The sequence below is a fragment of the Rhinatrema bivittatum genome, chromosome 3 (assembly GCF_901001135.1).
Source record: "Rhinatrema bivittatum chromosome 3, aRhiBiv1.1, whole genome shotgun sequence".
NCBI classification, from domain to species: Eukaryota; Metazoa; Chordata; class Amphibia; order Gymnophiona; family Rhinatrematidae; genus Rhinatrema; species Rhinatrema bivittatum.
The window spans coordinates 284,829,024-284,844,021 of record NC_042617.1 but is presented as its reverse complement, the minus strand read 5'-3'; the positions used below and the strand labels follow the sequence as shown (position 1 = coordinate 284,844,021).

Below are 14,998 nucleotides of genomic sequence, written 5' to 3'. Positions count from 1 at the left end.
TGAAGGACAGGCTCCTGCTGAAACAGATTTCTGTGCAGTGTTACACAAATGGGGGTTTCTACCAGGAGTCTTTGCAGGAGTCTTTGCAGATCTGCATACCATGGTCTTCTGGGCCAATCCAGTGCCACCAGAGGCACCGTCTCGCTGTGGCCTTTGATCCTTCAAACCATCCTTTCCAACAGGGGCCATGGGGAAAGGCATACAGCAGCTTGCCTTCTGGCCAGACCTGCACGAGAGCATCGATCCCCAAGGACTTCAGATCGCTCCTGTGACTAAAAATCAAGGAACCTTTGCACTGCGAGAAGTCGCCAGCAGGTCTTGAAATGGAAGGCCCCAGCGATCCACTATCAGCTGGAATGCCTCATCCGACAATACCCATTCTCCTGAGTCCAGATTCTCCCTGCTGAGAAAGTCTGCTCTTACATTGTCTTTTCCTGCAATTGTCAAGCTGAGATTTCCAGAAGATGCACTTCCGTCCTTAGTTGGTCTCTCTCTTGCAATATTTGTTTGCTCTTGGTTCCATCCTGCCGATTGATGTAAGCTACCGTTGTTGCGTTGTTCAATATTATTCAGACCGCTCCACCCTGCAGGCTGCAGCTGAACAGCAAACAAACCAACTGGACTGCCTGGGCTTCCAGCTGATTGATGTTCCAGAGAGACTCCTCTGTATTCCAGTGCCCTTGCGCTGTTATTTCCTGACAGTTAGTTCACCAACCTCGGAGGCTCATAATCTGTCGTGAGTACCAACCAGTCCGGCGTCACCAGGGAGACTCTCTTTCTCAGATGGTCCGCTTGCAACTACCACTGGAGGTGAGAGCAGACTTCCATCAGCAGATGGAGCCGAATCGAATAGTCCAGAGATTGTGGTTTCCATCGAGACAGCAGGGAATGCTAAAAGTGGATGCACCCAAGCACCTATAGATAGGACCACACTGTCGGGCATTTAATACTCACCAAGAGATGCACCTGTGCCAACAATTTTTTGAATACAAGCTTCTGGAGGAGAAATTTTGCCCTGTTTCATGTTGAACTGCACACCCAGATACTCCAACGACTGAAGACTACTTTTGGCTAGGTTCACCACCCAAATGAGCTCCTGCAAAAAGGAGATCACCTTGTGGGTCACCAGACAGCTCTCTTCCAAGACCTGACCCCAGTCAACCAGTCGTCTAAATATGTGTTTACAAGGATCCCATTCTTTCTCAGTTTCGCCACTACCACCACCATAACCTTGGAAAAGGTTCTAGGAGCGGTGGCTAGACCAAAGGCAGCACCCGAATTGATAATGGCACCCCAGCACCTCAAAACGCGGAAAACGTTGGTGCTCCATCCAGATAGAAATATGGAGTTATGCCTCGGACAGATCCAAGAAGGTCAGAAATTCTCCTGACTGCGCGGCCTTTATCATTGAGCGCAATGTTTCCATGCGAAAGTGAATCACCCGCAAATGACAGTTGATCCTTTTGAGATCCAGGATGAGACGAAAGGAGTCTTCCTTGGGCACAATGAAATAAATGGAATATCGACCTGTATTTTCTTGAGATGTGGGGTACTGGAATCGCAGCCCCTCAGACTGAGGAGCCTTGACAGCATACTCTTAACTTCCTGCTTCTTCTGCAGGGAGACACCATGAACATGACCTGAGGAATACTGCGAAACTCCAGCGCATATCCTTCTAGTATTATCTCCAGGACCCACTGATCCAATGTAATCTTGACCCACCTCTGATAGAGAGAGGCTTGCCCCATCTCCTGTTCCTGAGGGTGGGTTGGCAAACCTTCATAGGGAGACTCAGGAGGTTCCACTACCCGAGCCTGCTCCTCGCTTGGGCTGTCTGGTACGAAAGGACTGAGACCTGCCAAAAGGCCGAGTCCTCTGAAAGGTCACCCTTCTGTAGGGATGAAACCACTTGGAACCCCTGAGATGACACTCATACCAAAGGTGGATGGCAACTGCTTCTTATCCTCCAGCAACCGAGGGTACCGGGGATTCGCCCCCACTTACTGGCCACTTTTCTCCAACTCACTCCCAAATAAAAGCGAGCCTTGAAAGGGCAATTTTGTAAGATTAGCTTTGGAGGTTGCATCGGCCACCCAATTTCTCAGCCATAAATGATGCCTGGCCACTATTACCAAGCCACTCCTCTGGCTGAGGTGCGGACCAAATCACAGTCCGCATCAGCTAAAAAGGTGGAGGCGGGTTCTATAACTGCCCTGGAATTCACACCAGAGTCATCAACCTCCTGAGAGAGAAGCAAACATGAACAAGCTACCAGGGAACAACAGGAAGCTATCTGCAATGTCATTGCCAGTGCTTCAATGCTTGCCTAAGGATGGCCTCAATCCTTCTATCATGCACATCCTTCAAGACCGCTCCCTCCCCTCCACGAGGATGGCCATCCGTTTAGAGACAGCACAGACAAGCGCGCACCCACTTTCAGAAAACGCAGACGCTCTCTCACCTCTGGATCCAGAGGTACAGGCCTTCCAAGGTCCGACCCCCTTTAAAATTTGCCTCCAGGGCATCTCATTCAAGATCAATCAATTCTTGAATGGCCTCCAAAACCGGGAAAAATCAGAGGCTTTATTACAAGGAAACCAAATGGGATTTCTCTTTGGCTCAGACATGGAATCTGCCCCAGGGACTCCCAGCATCTTCAATGTCAGGGAAATCAAGGCCAGTAATTCATCTCTATGAAGAACTGCAACATAGTTCTATACAGCTCCAGCCCTGGGGGGGGGGGGGATTTCCCTATCCTCCAGGGAGTCAGGATCTGCCTCATCATCAGTGCCACCCAGATGCCTGTCAGGTACACCTGTAACTAGAGGTGTACTTCAGTGCTTAAACGTACCAGAAGAGGGAGAGGCCACCGCCTGAGGATCTGAACTGACAGGCTTGGAAGGCACAGAGGAGTGCACCTGAAGGAAGGATTGCAATCCTTGAAAAAACTCTACCCAAGAAAAGGCAGAAGGATCCATGCCAAAACTAGGAGACCCTGTTGAGGAACCAGTCAAGGGATTTCCAAGGTCAGGCGACCCTCCTGACATATCCTTAACCAGGCCATCATCAGGCTGGGAAGACCCAGGCTTTGTAAAAATCAGATGAAGATAATTCTCCCTGAGCCTCCAAGCAGTGCTGGCATAAGTTAGAGAACACTCCAGGCTCAGATGCCCTAATGAGACAGGCAGCACAGAGAGAAAAGCGTTTAGGTTTCTTAGCCACTGGCGCCATTAATCCGTCAGTACGCTTAACAGGCGACTGAAGAAGTTCCCGCTGAAACAAAATTTATGCACACAAAATTTAAGCGTCCCAAGTTTGTGCACCAAAAAGCTAAGCGCACCATCGCCGCTCCAAACCTTGGCGCACAACAGATATGCATGACAGTGCACGCAAGGGTCGCATGCACAATTCAGACGCACAGCCAGATGCACTGGCATGCACCGACGATCCTATTGAGGGCAGTCGAAAGCGCAGAAAAGAAGCGCGAAAATGCCACCTTGGCATACCATGCAGCACACAAAAAAGAAACCTAACAGCGGGGGCCTAGCCCACCCAGACTGCTCAATCACCAGGCTGCCCAGTTCTCCTAACCCCCATGGGAGCGGGAACGCACATTGACCGAAGGAAGTCCTAAACTAACCCCTCCACTCTGTCTCTATTTCTAAATGCACCTGAGCTCAGCCTTCCCAACTGAGTACAGAGATGGTCTTCGGCTGCAGGGGGGAAGAGGGCATATACCGTCACCGCTGCGCTCGGCTTCCTGTTTCTGTTGCCTTTCAGCTACTTAATCAGCTAAGTCCACACCAGCCTATAACCAGCTACTGGACCAAGGCATTCATCTGAGGACCATGGAAATCACACCAGAAATTCTCAACTGGGGGAGGGACCATAAGGTATCATCACAGGAGAGCAGGGCCATCCAAATTTCAAATTAATTATCTTCTAAATTTGAAGCAATCCCTAGAAGGGAAATGCATGTCCTCTATCTGCTGGAGATGGAGAATACTGGCAGGCTGATGTCACTGCAGGGGTATTTATACTGTGACATCAGTTTGCTGTGTCTCCATCTGCTGGTAGAGGTGCATATCCCACTGGTTCTGGATCCATCTGTGTGGACGCTAAGAAATGTGTTACATTTTTGTTGAACTAACTTACCACATTTCTTGACCAGCTTTTGGGACTTCATCAGGCCAACATAAAATGAGCAGGCTGAGGCAAAAAAATGATGTGTGAATCCTTTATACCATCACCCCGGTGTTTGTGGTTCTGGCAAACCAGTGTATGAATGCATGGAACTGTACATATGGCGTCCAGCTCTATGGAGCTATGGTGCATGAAGCGCCAGAAACAGCACTGGCAAGCACAGCAAGAGGCAGCGCAAACTGTGAGGTCATAGGCATGTGCAGCTATCGTGCACTGCATCAGCAAGATCCCAAAGGCTGAGCAAGAAGGCATCTGGAGGCTATGGCGACAGAGGAAGCTAGCCGCACTTGTGATAGCATCTATGGGAGAGAGGAATGAGGGATAAAGGGAGAGGCGAGGGAAACCACTATGTACATGCACTCAAGGCAAATAGCACAGTCTAATTACACCCCCAACACAAGATGGTACAACTCTGGTCCCCTCTCCAGCTCCCCATTTACCCCAGGGCAAGAAAAATGCTCAACAGCTCCTGCCCAGCTGGCACCAAAATTTACGATGCCGGTTGTCCCACGGTTCTTCTTTGATCCTTGTGGGACAATGAGAAGGTGTGGCTCTGCCAGCGCCATTTTGAATTTTGGCACTAGCAGGACAAGAGTAATTGAGCATCACTCCTGCTCCTGAAGACCTTGCCTTGTCCTGGAATAAGGGGTGGGGGCAGCCTAAATTTTCCAACATTGGATGGGGGGGGAGGCAGGGATTTGAAGCAGGGGGTGGGGTTAATATTGCTTGGGGATAGGAAGGGGCCAATAAGAGATATGGTATTTTACCCTTCATTTTTTATGGTCAGTTTCACTAGAATACAAATGAATTACCGATTGTTTGTTTATTTGTAATGCGACTGCAATTCACCTGTAAGTTCAGGTAGCAGCTTCTGCCTTGCCCTGCTCATATTGTTCTGACTATCAAGGGAGTATAAAGCTGGTCAAACAAATGTATCGTTCAATAAAGTCTTATCTTTTTTTTCTTGACATTTGTGCACATTCCAGGGGACCAATCTGGCAACCAGATTACATTTACCACAGAAGGGAAAATTCAAGGTCTTACTGAGGCTATGAGAAAAGCAATATTAAGCCCCATTTCCAAGGGTGGCATATAACCGATAGAGAAACTTTTGCAGAGTATTTCTTGGCATATTATTTACACTCTGCCTGATTTCTGTTCACGCCCCACTGTGGTGAGAAACTAGCAGAGAAGAGGTGTAAGCAGCCAAGGGGGGAGAGGGAGGGGAACAGCACAGGGGAGAGAGAAGAGAAAGGAAAGAGAACAGCACAGGGGGGTGACTGATGTGGGGGGGAGGACCAGAGAAGCAGGAGCTAAGAGAAGAATACCATGGAGGAGAGAGGAAGGAAGAGTGGAAGAGAGGTGGAAGAGAAGAGAAATGGTGCAAGAGGAGAAGGAGAGAGACTATAGACAAGAGAGGAGGTTTGTGTTTTACTTTGAAACAAGTTGAAGCTTCAGTAGGAGAACTTCTTAGATTCAGCCAATGTTTGGAGGCAGAATTAGGTTTACAAAAAGGAGGCCTGCTCCTCCCCCGTCAGAAGGAAGAGAATGCAAGGGAGAATCGTACCAATCCCCCCCCCAGAATGTAATCAGCAGGTAATGTAAAGGCGACTCACTAGTCCTCCACAGGAAATGGAAAGAGACTCCCTTTGGGTAATGTATTAACAGGTTGGCTGTGGACATGGGTAACTTCTGGTGAGATACTGATAAATAGGGGTCAGAATATAGGTGATGGAATGGGGTGGGCCCCTGGGGCCACGGGCCCACAAATATCTGGCCCTTCCTGCAGAATCTATTCCTGAGATCTGGGACTGGGCTGGGAAGGCAGCAGCTGTTCGGCGGTAGGAGGAGAGCAGTGATATATACGCCCCATCCACCACCTCTGCAGCTGTGAGCCTGACTACTACTTTAAACCACATGGGACTCCGTATAATCACATGGATCAAAGCAACAACTGGACCAGGTGGCAGAGGAGGAGGATGCAGCGCAAGGCGGCACCATCACTCTCCCCCCTCCTGCCGCTATTCTGTGGGCAAGGGGGATCAGGCAGGGGAGGGGAGAGAGAGAGAAGAGAAGGGAAAGAGAGAGATAGACTGGTGGGGGGGGGGCAGAGGATAGAGGGAAGGGGGGCAGAGCTCGGTTGGCTTGGCCCCTCTAACCAAAAGGCACGCCCCTGGGTCAGAGGTCGGGAGGGGGAGGGGTGTTTCACCTTACCTCGCTCCCCTTAAGGTCTTGTGCGTGGTACTGGTTACGACATCAGCATATTCAAAGGGGGAAGGGATGACCTTGGCGGCAACCAGCCCGCTGATGTGAGCCATGTCCGCGAGAAGGACAGCCTTCACCTCCTCACACACCTGTGGAGAGAGATACTTCAGGACGGCTGCAAAAAAAAAAAGGATGGGCCCCCAAACACCACCAAGCCCTCTGCTAACCCACTACCCAGACACCCCCCCCCCCTTCTCCACCCAAACTCTTGACAATGCACCTCAGCTTTGCCTGCCCTTACATTGTTTTTGTAAATAATGTAAATTATGTATATATTAAGTATACTGTTTAAATAAAATCAAATTACCTGCTATTCCAGTACTTCAGTCTCATGACCCAGAGTAACTCCCCTGCTACTCCAGTACTGAGAACCTTTGTAGAGTCCTTGCCTGCTCCTCTAAAGGCAAAAGCCTTGTAGAACAGTGGTTAATTACTTCAGTGTGAAATTTTGAACATGCAGGGTAACAGCGCTGAGTAAACACAGATCGCAGTGCACAGACTGCCAGAGACTCTGCAAGTGCTCATCACTAGCGCTTGGGCGTCTGGCAAAAGCATCTGTCTTGTCTGTCACTGTGTACATGTGTCTCGCTTTCTTCCGGAGCAAACATGCGCTGAATCCTTCTATGGTTGAGGTGTGGGGTGTTTTTTTTGTTTTTTTTTAATAATTGCTTTTAATCGGTGATTCTACAGATTAGTCAGAGTGTTGCATTTCCTTAGCTGACAGTTCCCACTCTGAGGTTCTGCCTAATAATACCAACATGAGAACAAGAAAAAGGAGCCCTTTATGTGTCTACACTTGCCAAAGGACAATCTCTTTTAAATTTGTTTGGATTAGATTCCCTCTCTTTCACTAAGCATCAAGGTGGATTCCAATAGAACACAAATACAAGAAATAAAAATGAAATTCTATAATGATTAAAAAAAATAATAATAATTAAAAACAAGTGAAATTTTAAAAAGTATATAAAATTAAATCCAAAATCAGCAACCCTCTAACCCATCTTATCCTGCAGGAAGAAAATGCTTCAGACAATCCAACATCTTTCCCAAACCTTGACCAAAAAGCCAGGTCTTGTCTAGCTTTCTAAAGCATAATTTGATCTGAATTTCCTGGGAAGAGTACAGGAAAATTGGTTCTTACCTGCTAATTTCATTCCTGTAGTACCATAGATCACTCCAGACTCCTGGATTTTGCCTCCCTTCCAGCAGATGGAGACAGAGAAATTTTCACAGTCACCGGCACATAACCTGGTGTAGCACCTATAGTCCTTCAGTATTACTACGTACCCAAGCTGATACAGCAACACCTCCAACCAATTTATGAAACAATATCCCCCGAACGAGTAGAGGAAAGAAAAAACAACTTACAACTATAAACAATATTGATAAATTTAAGGAGAGACAAAAAAAACTCAGACAATAAAGACAACAGTCAAAGACAGATCGAGCGGACTCTCCAAATGCACACACAACCTTGGGCGGGACTGGACTGATCTGTGGTACTACAGGAATGAAAATTAGCAGGTAAGAACCAACTTTCCTTTCCCTGTACGTAGCCAGATCAGTCCAGGCTCTGGGATATACCAAAGCTTCCCTAACCTGGGTGGGACTGTGAGTGTCCCGATCGAAGATGCTCTCTCCAAAACCAGTAACTTCCGGAGCATGGATGTCCAATCTATAGTGTCTGGCAAAGGTATGCAAAGACTTCCAAGTTGCGGTTCGGCAAATCTCCTGTGGGGATACTAGCTAACACTCTACCCAGGAGGCCACATTGGATAGAGCTGATTGAGCCCTTAAACCACTCTGGGACAGGACAACTGCAGAACCAATGGCCTCTTTTAACCAAGAGGCAATCGTGACTTTCGAAGCCTTCTAACCCTTTTTTGCACCTCTCCACAGCACAAAAGGTGATCAGACACTCTAAAACCGTGGTAACCTCCAGGTACTGCAACAAAGCACGCCAGACATCTAAAAGCCTTAAATCTTTGGCATGAGGCTTACCAAACTCCAGATTTTGGAAAGCCGGAAGTTCCACCAATTGATTCAAGTGGAACTCCAAAACCACCCTTTGGCAGAAAAGATGGGACAGTCCTCAACAAGACCCCAAATCCAAGATCCATAAGAAAGGCTCCCTACATGACAAGGCTTGAATCTCCAAGACCCTTCTAGCCGAACCAAATAGCCACCAAGAATACCTCCTTCAAAGTGAGATCCTTTATGGAAGCCTTTCTAAGAGGCTCAAACGGCGCCGCACATAAGCCCTCGAGGACCAAAATAAGGCTCCAAGAAGGACAAGCAGCACGAGTAGGAGGACGTAAATGCTTCACTCCTCTGAGGAAGTGCACCACATCTGGATGTACCGCCAGGGACTTCCCATGAACTTTGCCTCAAAAAAGCCCAGGGTCGAGACCTGTACTCTCCTGGAGTTGAATGACAAACCTTTAGTCAGTCCTTTCTGCAAAAAAGGCCAGAATCTGCGACATCGAGGCTCTCTGAAGGTCAATGCTTTGATCAGCGCAACAAGACTCGAAAACCCTCCACACCCTAGCATACGCCAAAGAGGTGGAAGTCTTTCCAGCTTGCAACAGAGTAGTAATAACATCCTCGGGATATCCCTTCTTCCTTAAACGCTGTCTCTCAAAAGCCAAGCCGCTAGACAAAAACGATCCGCCTGATCTAAAAATATGGGTCCCTGACATATAAGGTTTGGAAGATGTCCCAGCCTCAGCAGGCCGTCCACCACTAGATTGACCAGATCCACAAACCAAGGTCTCTGGAACCACCAGAATTACTCTTCCTGGATGGACCTCTATTCTCCTCACTATCTTGCCCACCAGAGGCCACGGCGGAAACACGTATATTAGAACGTCAATTGGCCAAGGAAGAACCAGGGTGTCGATTCTTTCCACTCCTCGCTCTCTCCTGCAACTGAAGTATCGAAGAGCTTTGGCATTCCGCTGAATTGCCATTAGAGCAATAGGGAATGCCCCATCTGTAGGTAATGAGACTCAGCTGGATCCCGGAGAAAGGAAAATTGGTTCTTACCTGCTAATTTTCGTTCCTGTAATACCACAGATCAGTCCAGACCAGTAGGGTTGTGCATTCCTACCAGCAGATGGAGTCAGAGAACAAAACCTTTGGACACTGCTACATAACTGAGAGTGCCACCCTGCAGTCCCTCAGTATTGGCCTGTACCCAAGCCCAAACAGCTAACCTTACTAAAGGGTGAAGGGGGTTGGAACCCAAAAACAAAAACAGCCAATCCCTCGCCTGTAATGGAGAAGAAACAAAAAACCACTAGACCACCTTGGAACCTGCTCCTTCCAGAGCATCTGCATTAGAACAAATTTCTTTCTTCAGGAAAACATCACCTCTCAAGGCAATCTTTCGGGATCTGAAATGGGGGTGGGCCTCTGGACTGATCTGTGGTATTACAGGAATGAAGATTAGCAGGTAAGAACCAATTTTCCTTTCCTGAACATACTCAGATCAGTCCAGACCAGTGGGATGTACCCAAGCTACCCTACACTGGGCAGGAACCCGAAAGACCCCGCGTGCAGAAACACTCTCACTGAAGGACGATTCATCTTGCGCCTTAACATCCAAACGATAATACTTGGTGAAAGTGTGAAGGGAGGACCAAACCGACGCTCTGCAGATTTCCTGTGGTGACAGAAGCTGAGACTCAGCTCAGGAGGTAGCCTGGGCCCTAGTGGAATGAGCTCTCAGACCCAAGGGGACATGATACCCTTGGACAAACGTAAGCCGAGCAGATAGCCTCCTTAATCCGGCGCGAAATCGTCGCCTTAGAAGCCTTGTCACCTCTCTTAGGTCCACCAAACAAGACAAACAGATGGTCTGACTGCTGGAAGTCATTGGTAACCTCCGAAGAGCGCGACACACATTCAAAAGATGAAGCTCCTTCTCCTGAGGGGAATCCCGGGACCACTGCGGGAATCGTGGCACATGCACTGCCTGATTGACATGAAAGGCAGACACCACCTTGGGAACGAAAGAAGGAACCGTGCACAGCGAAACTCTATCATCGTAAATCCAAAGGAAAGGATTCCGACATGACAAAGCCTGCAACTCTGAAATCCGTCGCGCCAGAACAAATAGCTACCAGGAAAACAGTCTTCAAGGTCAAATCCTTAATCGGAGCCTTTCGTAAAGGCTCAAAGGGGGCTCCGCAAAGCACTGAAGCACCAGGTTCAAGCTCCAATCCGGGCATAACGGGCGGACAGGAGGGCATAAATGTTTGACTCCCTTGAGGAACCATGAAATATCTGGGTGAACCTCCAGCAACCGACCATGAAATCTGCCCTTAAGGCACCTAAGGCCACTACCTGGACCCGAAGGGAATTAAAAGCCAAACCATAGCCAACCCCTGTTGAAGGAAATCCAACACCTGGGGAACTTCCGTTGACAATGGATCCAAGGAGCGCTGGAGGCACTTTCAGACCCTAACATAGGCCATAGAAGTAGCCGGTCGATGCGCCTGAAGAAGAGTGGAAATGACCTGCTCTGAATATCCCCTCAATCAGAATCGTCGCCTCTCAAAAGCCAAGCCACGAGAGAGAAGTGATCCTCCCGATCCGAAAATACGGGCCCCTGATGGAGCAGGTGCGGGAGATGAGCCAGCTGCAGGGGACCTTCCAGCGCTATTTGAACCAGGTCCGCGAACCATGGATGATACGGCCACACCGGAGCCACCAGCACTACGCTGCCTGGATGTCTCTCTATGCGTCGGAGAAGCCGACCGATGAGAGGCCAAGGGGGGAAGGCATAGAGAAGAATTTCCGTGGGCCAAGGACCCACTAGGGGTTCTAATTGTACCGAGCCCATCACTAGACGACTGAAAAAGCATTCTGTCTTCGCATTGGCCTGAGTTGCCATCAGATCCAACTGAGGCACACCCCACCTGGCGCAAATGAGGTTCCAAGCTTCGGGAGCTAGCTCCCACTCCCCCGGATCGAGCTGTTGCCTGTTGAGAAAGTCCGCCTGAATGTTTCCACCTCCGCAACATGCGACGTTGGCGATTCCTTGGAGATGGCGCTCCGCCCAAGCGAACAAAAGCCTTGCTTCCAGCGCCACCGCGAGACTCCTTCTCCCGCTTTGCCGGTTGATGTAAACTACCATCGTCGTGTTGTCTGAGAACCCTCGAACCATTCTGTTCTTGACTACGGGCGGAAATGCTCGCAGGGCCAATCAGACAGCCCTCGTCTCGAGGCGGTTGAAGGACCAGGATCTTTCCGTTGGGGAACCAAAGACCTTGAGCGGATTTGTTTAGGCAAACTGCTTCCCAGCCTGACAGACTGGCATCTGTGGAGATAACCACCCAATTCAGTGGATCCAAATCCACTCCCTGTACCAGATTGCTGTGTAAAAGCCACCACGACAGACTGACTTTGGAAGCAGAGGCAATAGTACATGGAATGTTCAGACACCGGGCTCCACCTCGACAACAGCGCACGCTGCAACAACTGCAAATGAGTGAAAGCCCATGGGACCAAATCCAAGGTGGAGGCCATGGATCCCAGGACTTGAAAGTGATGCCAAACCGTCGGATCCTTCCTCTGAAGGAGGGCCTTGACCCTGATCTTGCAACTTCATCATACGGTCCGATGCTAGAAAAACCTTGCCTTGGGAGGTATCAAAAGCGCTCCCAAGTAAACCAGCAACTGAGTGGGCTCCAAGTGACTCTTCTGGACATATATGACCCAGCCGAGCGACTGCAAGGTGAGCATCACCCTCTGGACCGATCTCTCGCAGTCCTCCCGTGACTTCACTCGAATCAACCAGTCATCTAGATACGAGTGAACTAGGACTCCCTCCTTGTGCAGGAACGCCGCCATGACCACCATGACCTTAACTCAGCTATCCAAGGAGTCCTGAGGAGGACCAGAGGAAAGGGAGCCTCTTCAGTGGTCGAGGGAACCAGGAGCTCCTGGATATCGGAACTCACTGGACCGTTGCGGGCAAAGCTCAGACGGGAGTGTCCAACCCCCTGGACACCCGGCTTCTACTGAGGGTTGGCCACGAAGGTGCCTAACACCTCAGGAAGCAAATTCACTAACTACTAACTAGCTGTCTATTTTTTTTTTTTTTTTTTTTTTTACTACCTAACAGACTGCTGGAGTGCACCTCTATCATCTGCTGGAGTCAGAGAAATACTGAAGGACTGCAGGTGGCACTCTTGGTTATGTAGCAGTGCCCAAAGGTTTTGTTCTCTGACGCCATCTGCTGGTAGGAATGCACAAACCCCACTGGTCTGGACTGATCTGGGTATGTTCAAGAATGGAGCTAACTGCTGACGGCTGAGAAAGTCGGCCCGCACATTGTCGGACCCCGCAATGTGGGAGGCTGCTATCAAACAGGCCGATACAGTAAGGAGCGGTAGGAAGAGCTGCGTTAGTGCCGGGCGCACCCGCGGTTGTCGCACGCAATGACATTTTGAAATGACAGGTACCAGGAAGTGGACGGTTTCTCCTATGCTCGAGATTGCCAGTCCTCTCTCCCCTCCTCCCGAAGCAAGGCTTTTCACGCCTTGCTTCGGGAGGAGGGGAGAGAGGACTGGCAGTGTAAATCGAAAAGCCAAAAAAAAAAAAAAAGTAGCAATGAAGTGGACGGTTCTCTCCTACGCTCGGGATTGCCAGTCCCTCTCCCCTCCTCCCCAAAGCAAGGCGCGAAAAGCAGCCTTGCTTCGGGAGGAGGGGAGAGAGGACTGGCAGTGTAAATCGAAAAAGCCAAAAAAAAAAAGCAGCAACGAAGTAGACGGTTCTCCTATGCTCGGGATTGCCAGTCCTCTCTCCCCGCCTTCCGAAGCAAGGCGCGTAAAGCACATGTCGTGACGCCAAACGTCGTGACATCACGCCTTGAGCGGTCCAACTGCACGCACAGGGGCCGCTTTCACCCGTGCAGGCATCCATCTTCGCCTCCGGGAGGCAGGGGAGCCGCCGATCCCTCTCGCCGATGTCCGTCTCCGGAGGAGGGCTGCAAAAAAAGTAAGTCGTGCTTTACACTGCCAGTCCTCTCCTCCCCTCTCCCGAAGCAAGGCTGCTTTACGCGCCTTGCTTCGGGAGGAGGGGAGAGAGGACTGGCAATCCCGAGCGTAGGAGAACCGTCTCCACTCGTTGCTACTTTTTTTTTTTTTGGCTTTTTCGATTTTTTTCCGCTTTCGTTGCTTCGGAAGGAGGGGGAGAGGACTGGGGCTGCCCCGGAGACCAGCACCCATTCACGCGGCCAGGGCAGGTGATGCGGGGGCTGGGGTAAGTTTGCCGCCTCCCCTTCCCCTGCCTCTAACGCAGGGGTAAGGGTAGGCGGTTTAAGTTAGCAGGTTTTAAACGCGCGGCCAAACGGCAGGGTAAAAAGCGATAGTCGGGGGCGCGCATACTGTATGGGAGGGAATAGCTAATTCAATTGTTTACATCTACTATACATGCCGCGGGCGGAAGGGGTTACCCGGTGGTGATTTAAAGAGGCGGGGTAAGAATCGGTTAAAGGGGATTGTGTATCGCAGGAAGGGCTAACGTGGCCGGAAAGTGAGTAGAAAGCGGGTTAGGAGCGGGGTAACCGCGGCCGCACTTTACTGTATTGACCTGAAGACAGATACTGCTCCACCCAACACATCAGCATTTCTGCTTTCCTGAGCCACCTCTCGACTCTTGTCCCCCCCCCCCCCCCTTGGCAGTTGATGTATGTGGCTACCATCGTCACATTTGTCGGACAGGATCCTGACCAGGCGGTTGCGCAAAAGAGGTAAAACTCCTGGAGGGCTAACCGCACCGCTCTCGTCTTCAGCTGATTGATGGACCCCCAATGCTTCCTCTGACGACCATTGCCCTTGGACTGACTGGGACTGGCACACTGCTCCCCAACTGGAAAGATTGGCATAGGTAGTCACCACCATCCACGTGGAACCTCCAAATTCACTCCATGGCACAAATGGCAGCGCAAAAGCCACCATGACAGAGTGGACCTTGCTGAGTCTGTAAGCAGTAGAGGAAGATGAAACTGCTCTGACACTGGATCCCAGCAGGGATAGCAATGTCTGCTGAAGTGGTCTCATATAAGCAAACGCCCGTGAGAAAAATCTTCTCCACTCGGGTATCAAAACACGCCCCCCCAGAAAACTCAAGACTTGCGAGGGGAAGAAGCTGGCTCTTGGATAAATTCACCATCCAACCCAATGACTGCAAGTGGCGCATCGCCACCTCCACTGCTTGCCTGCATAGGTCTTGCAACTTTGCTTGAATCAGTCAATTGTTCCAGATACAGGTGCACAGCACGCCCTCCGTCCTGAGGGTTACCGCCACCACTACTATCAACTTGGTGAAGGTCCGCAGTGCTGTCACTAAACCGAATGGAAGGGTGCAAAATTGAAAATGCTCTCCTAGGATCATGAACCGGAGAAATCTCTGATGGTCCGGACAGATCCCGATATGCAGATACGCCTCTGTCAAATTGAAGGACGTTGAGTACTCTTCTCTTTGTACCGCCGAGCTGCCAGAACACAAAGTTTCCATCCGA

General features: G+C 49.9%; 1 protein-coding gene across 1 annotated transcript in view; it reads right to left on the bottom strand.

The window, feature by feature from the left end:
• The window catches only part of SHMT2 (serine hydroxymethyltransferase 2), a 39,967-nt gene that overhangs the window by 8,838 nt on the left and 16,131 nt on the right, over window positions 1-14,998 (bottom strand). The window contains 1 exon segment of the mRNA XM_029594884.1: window positions 6,418-6,557. Coding sequence (XP_029450744.1) covers window positions 6,418-6,557 — 140 coding nt within the window.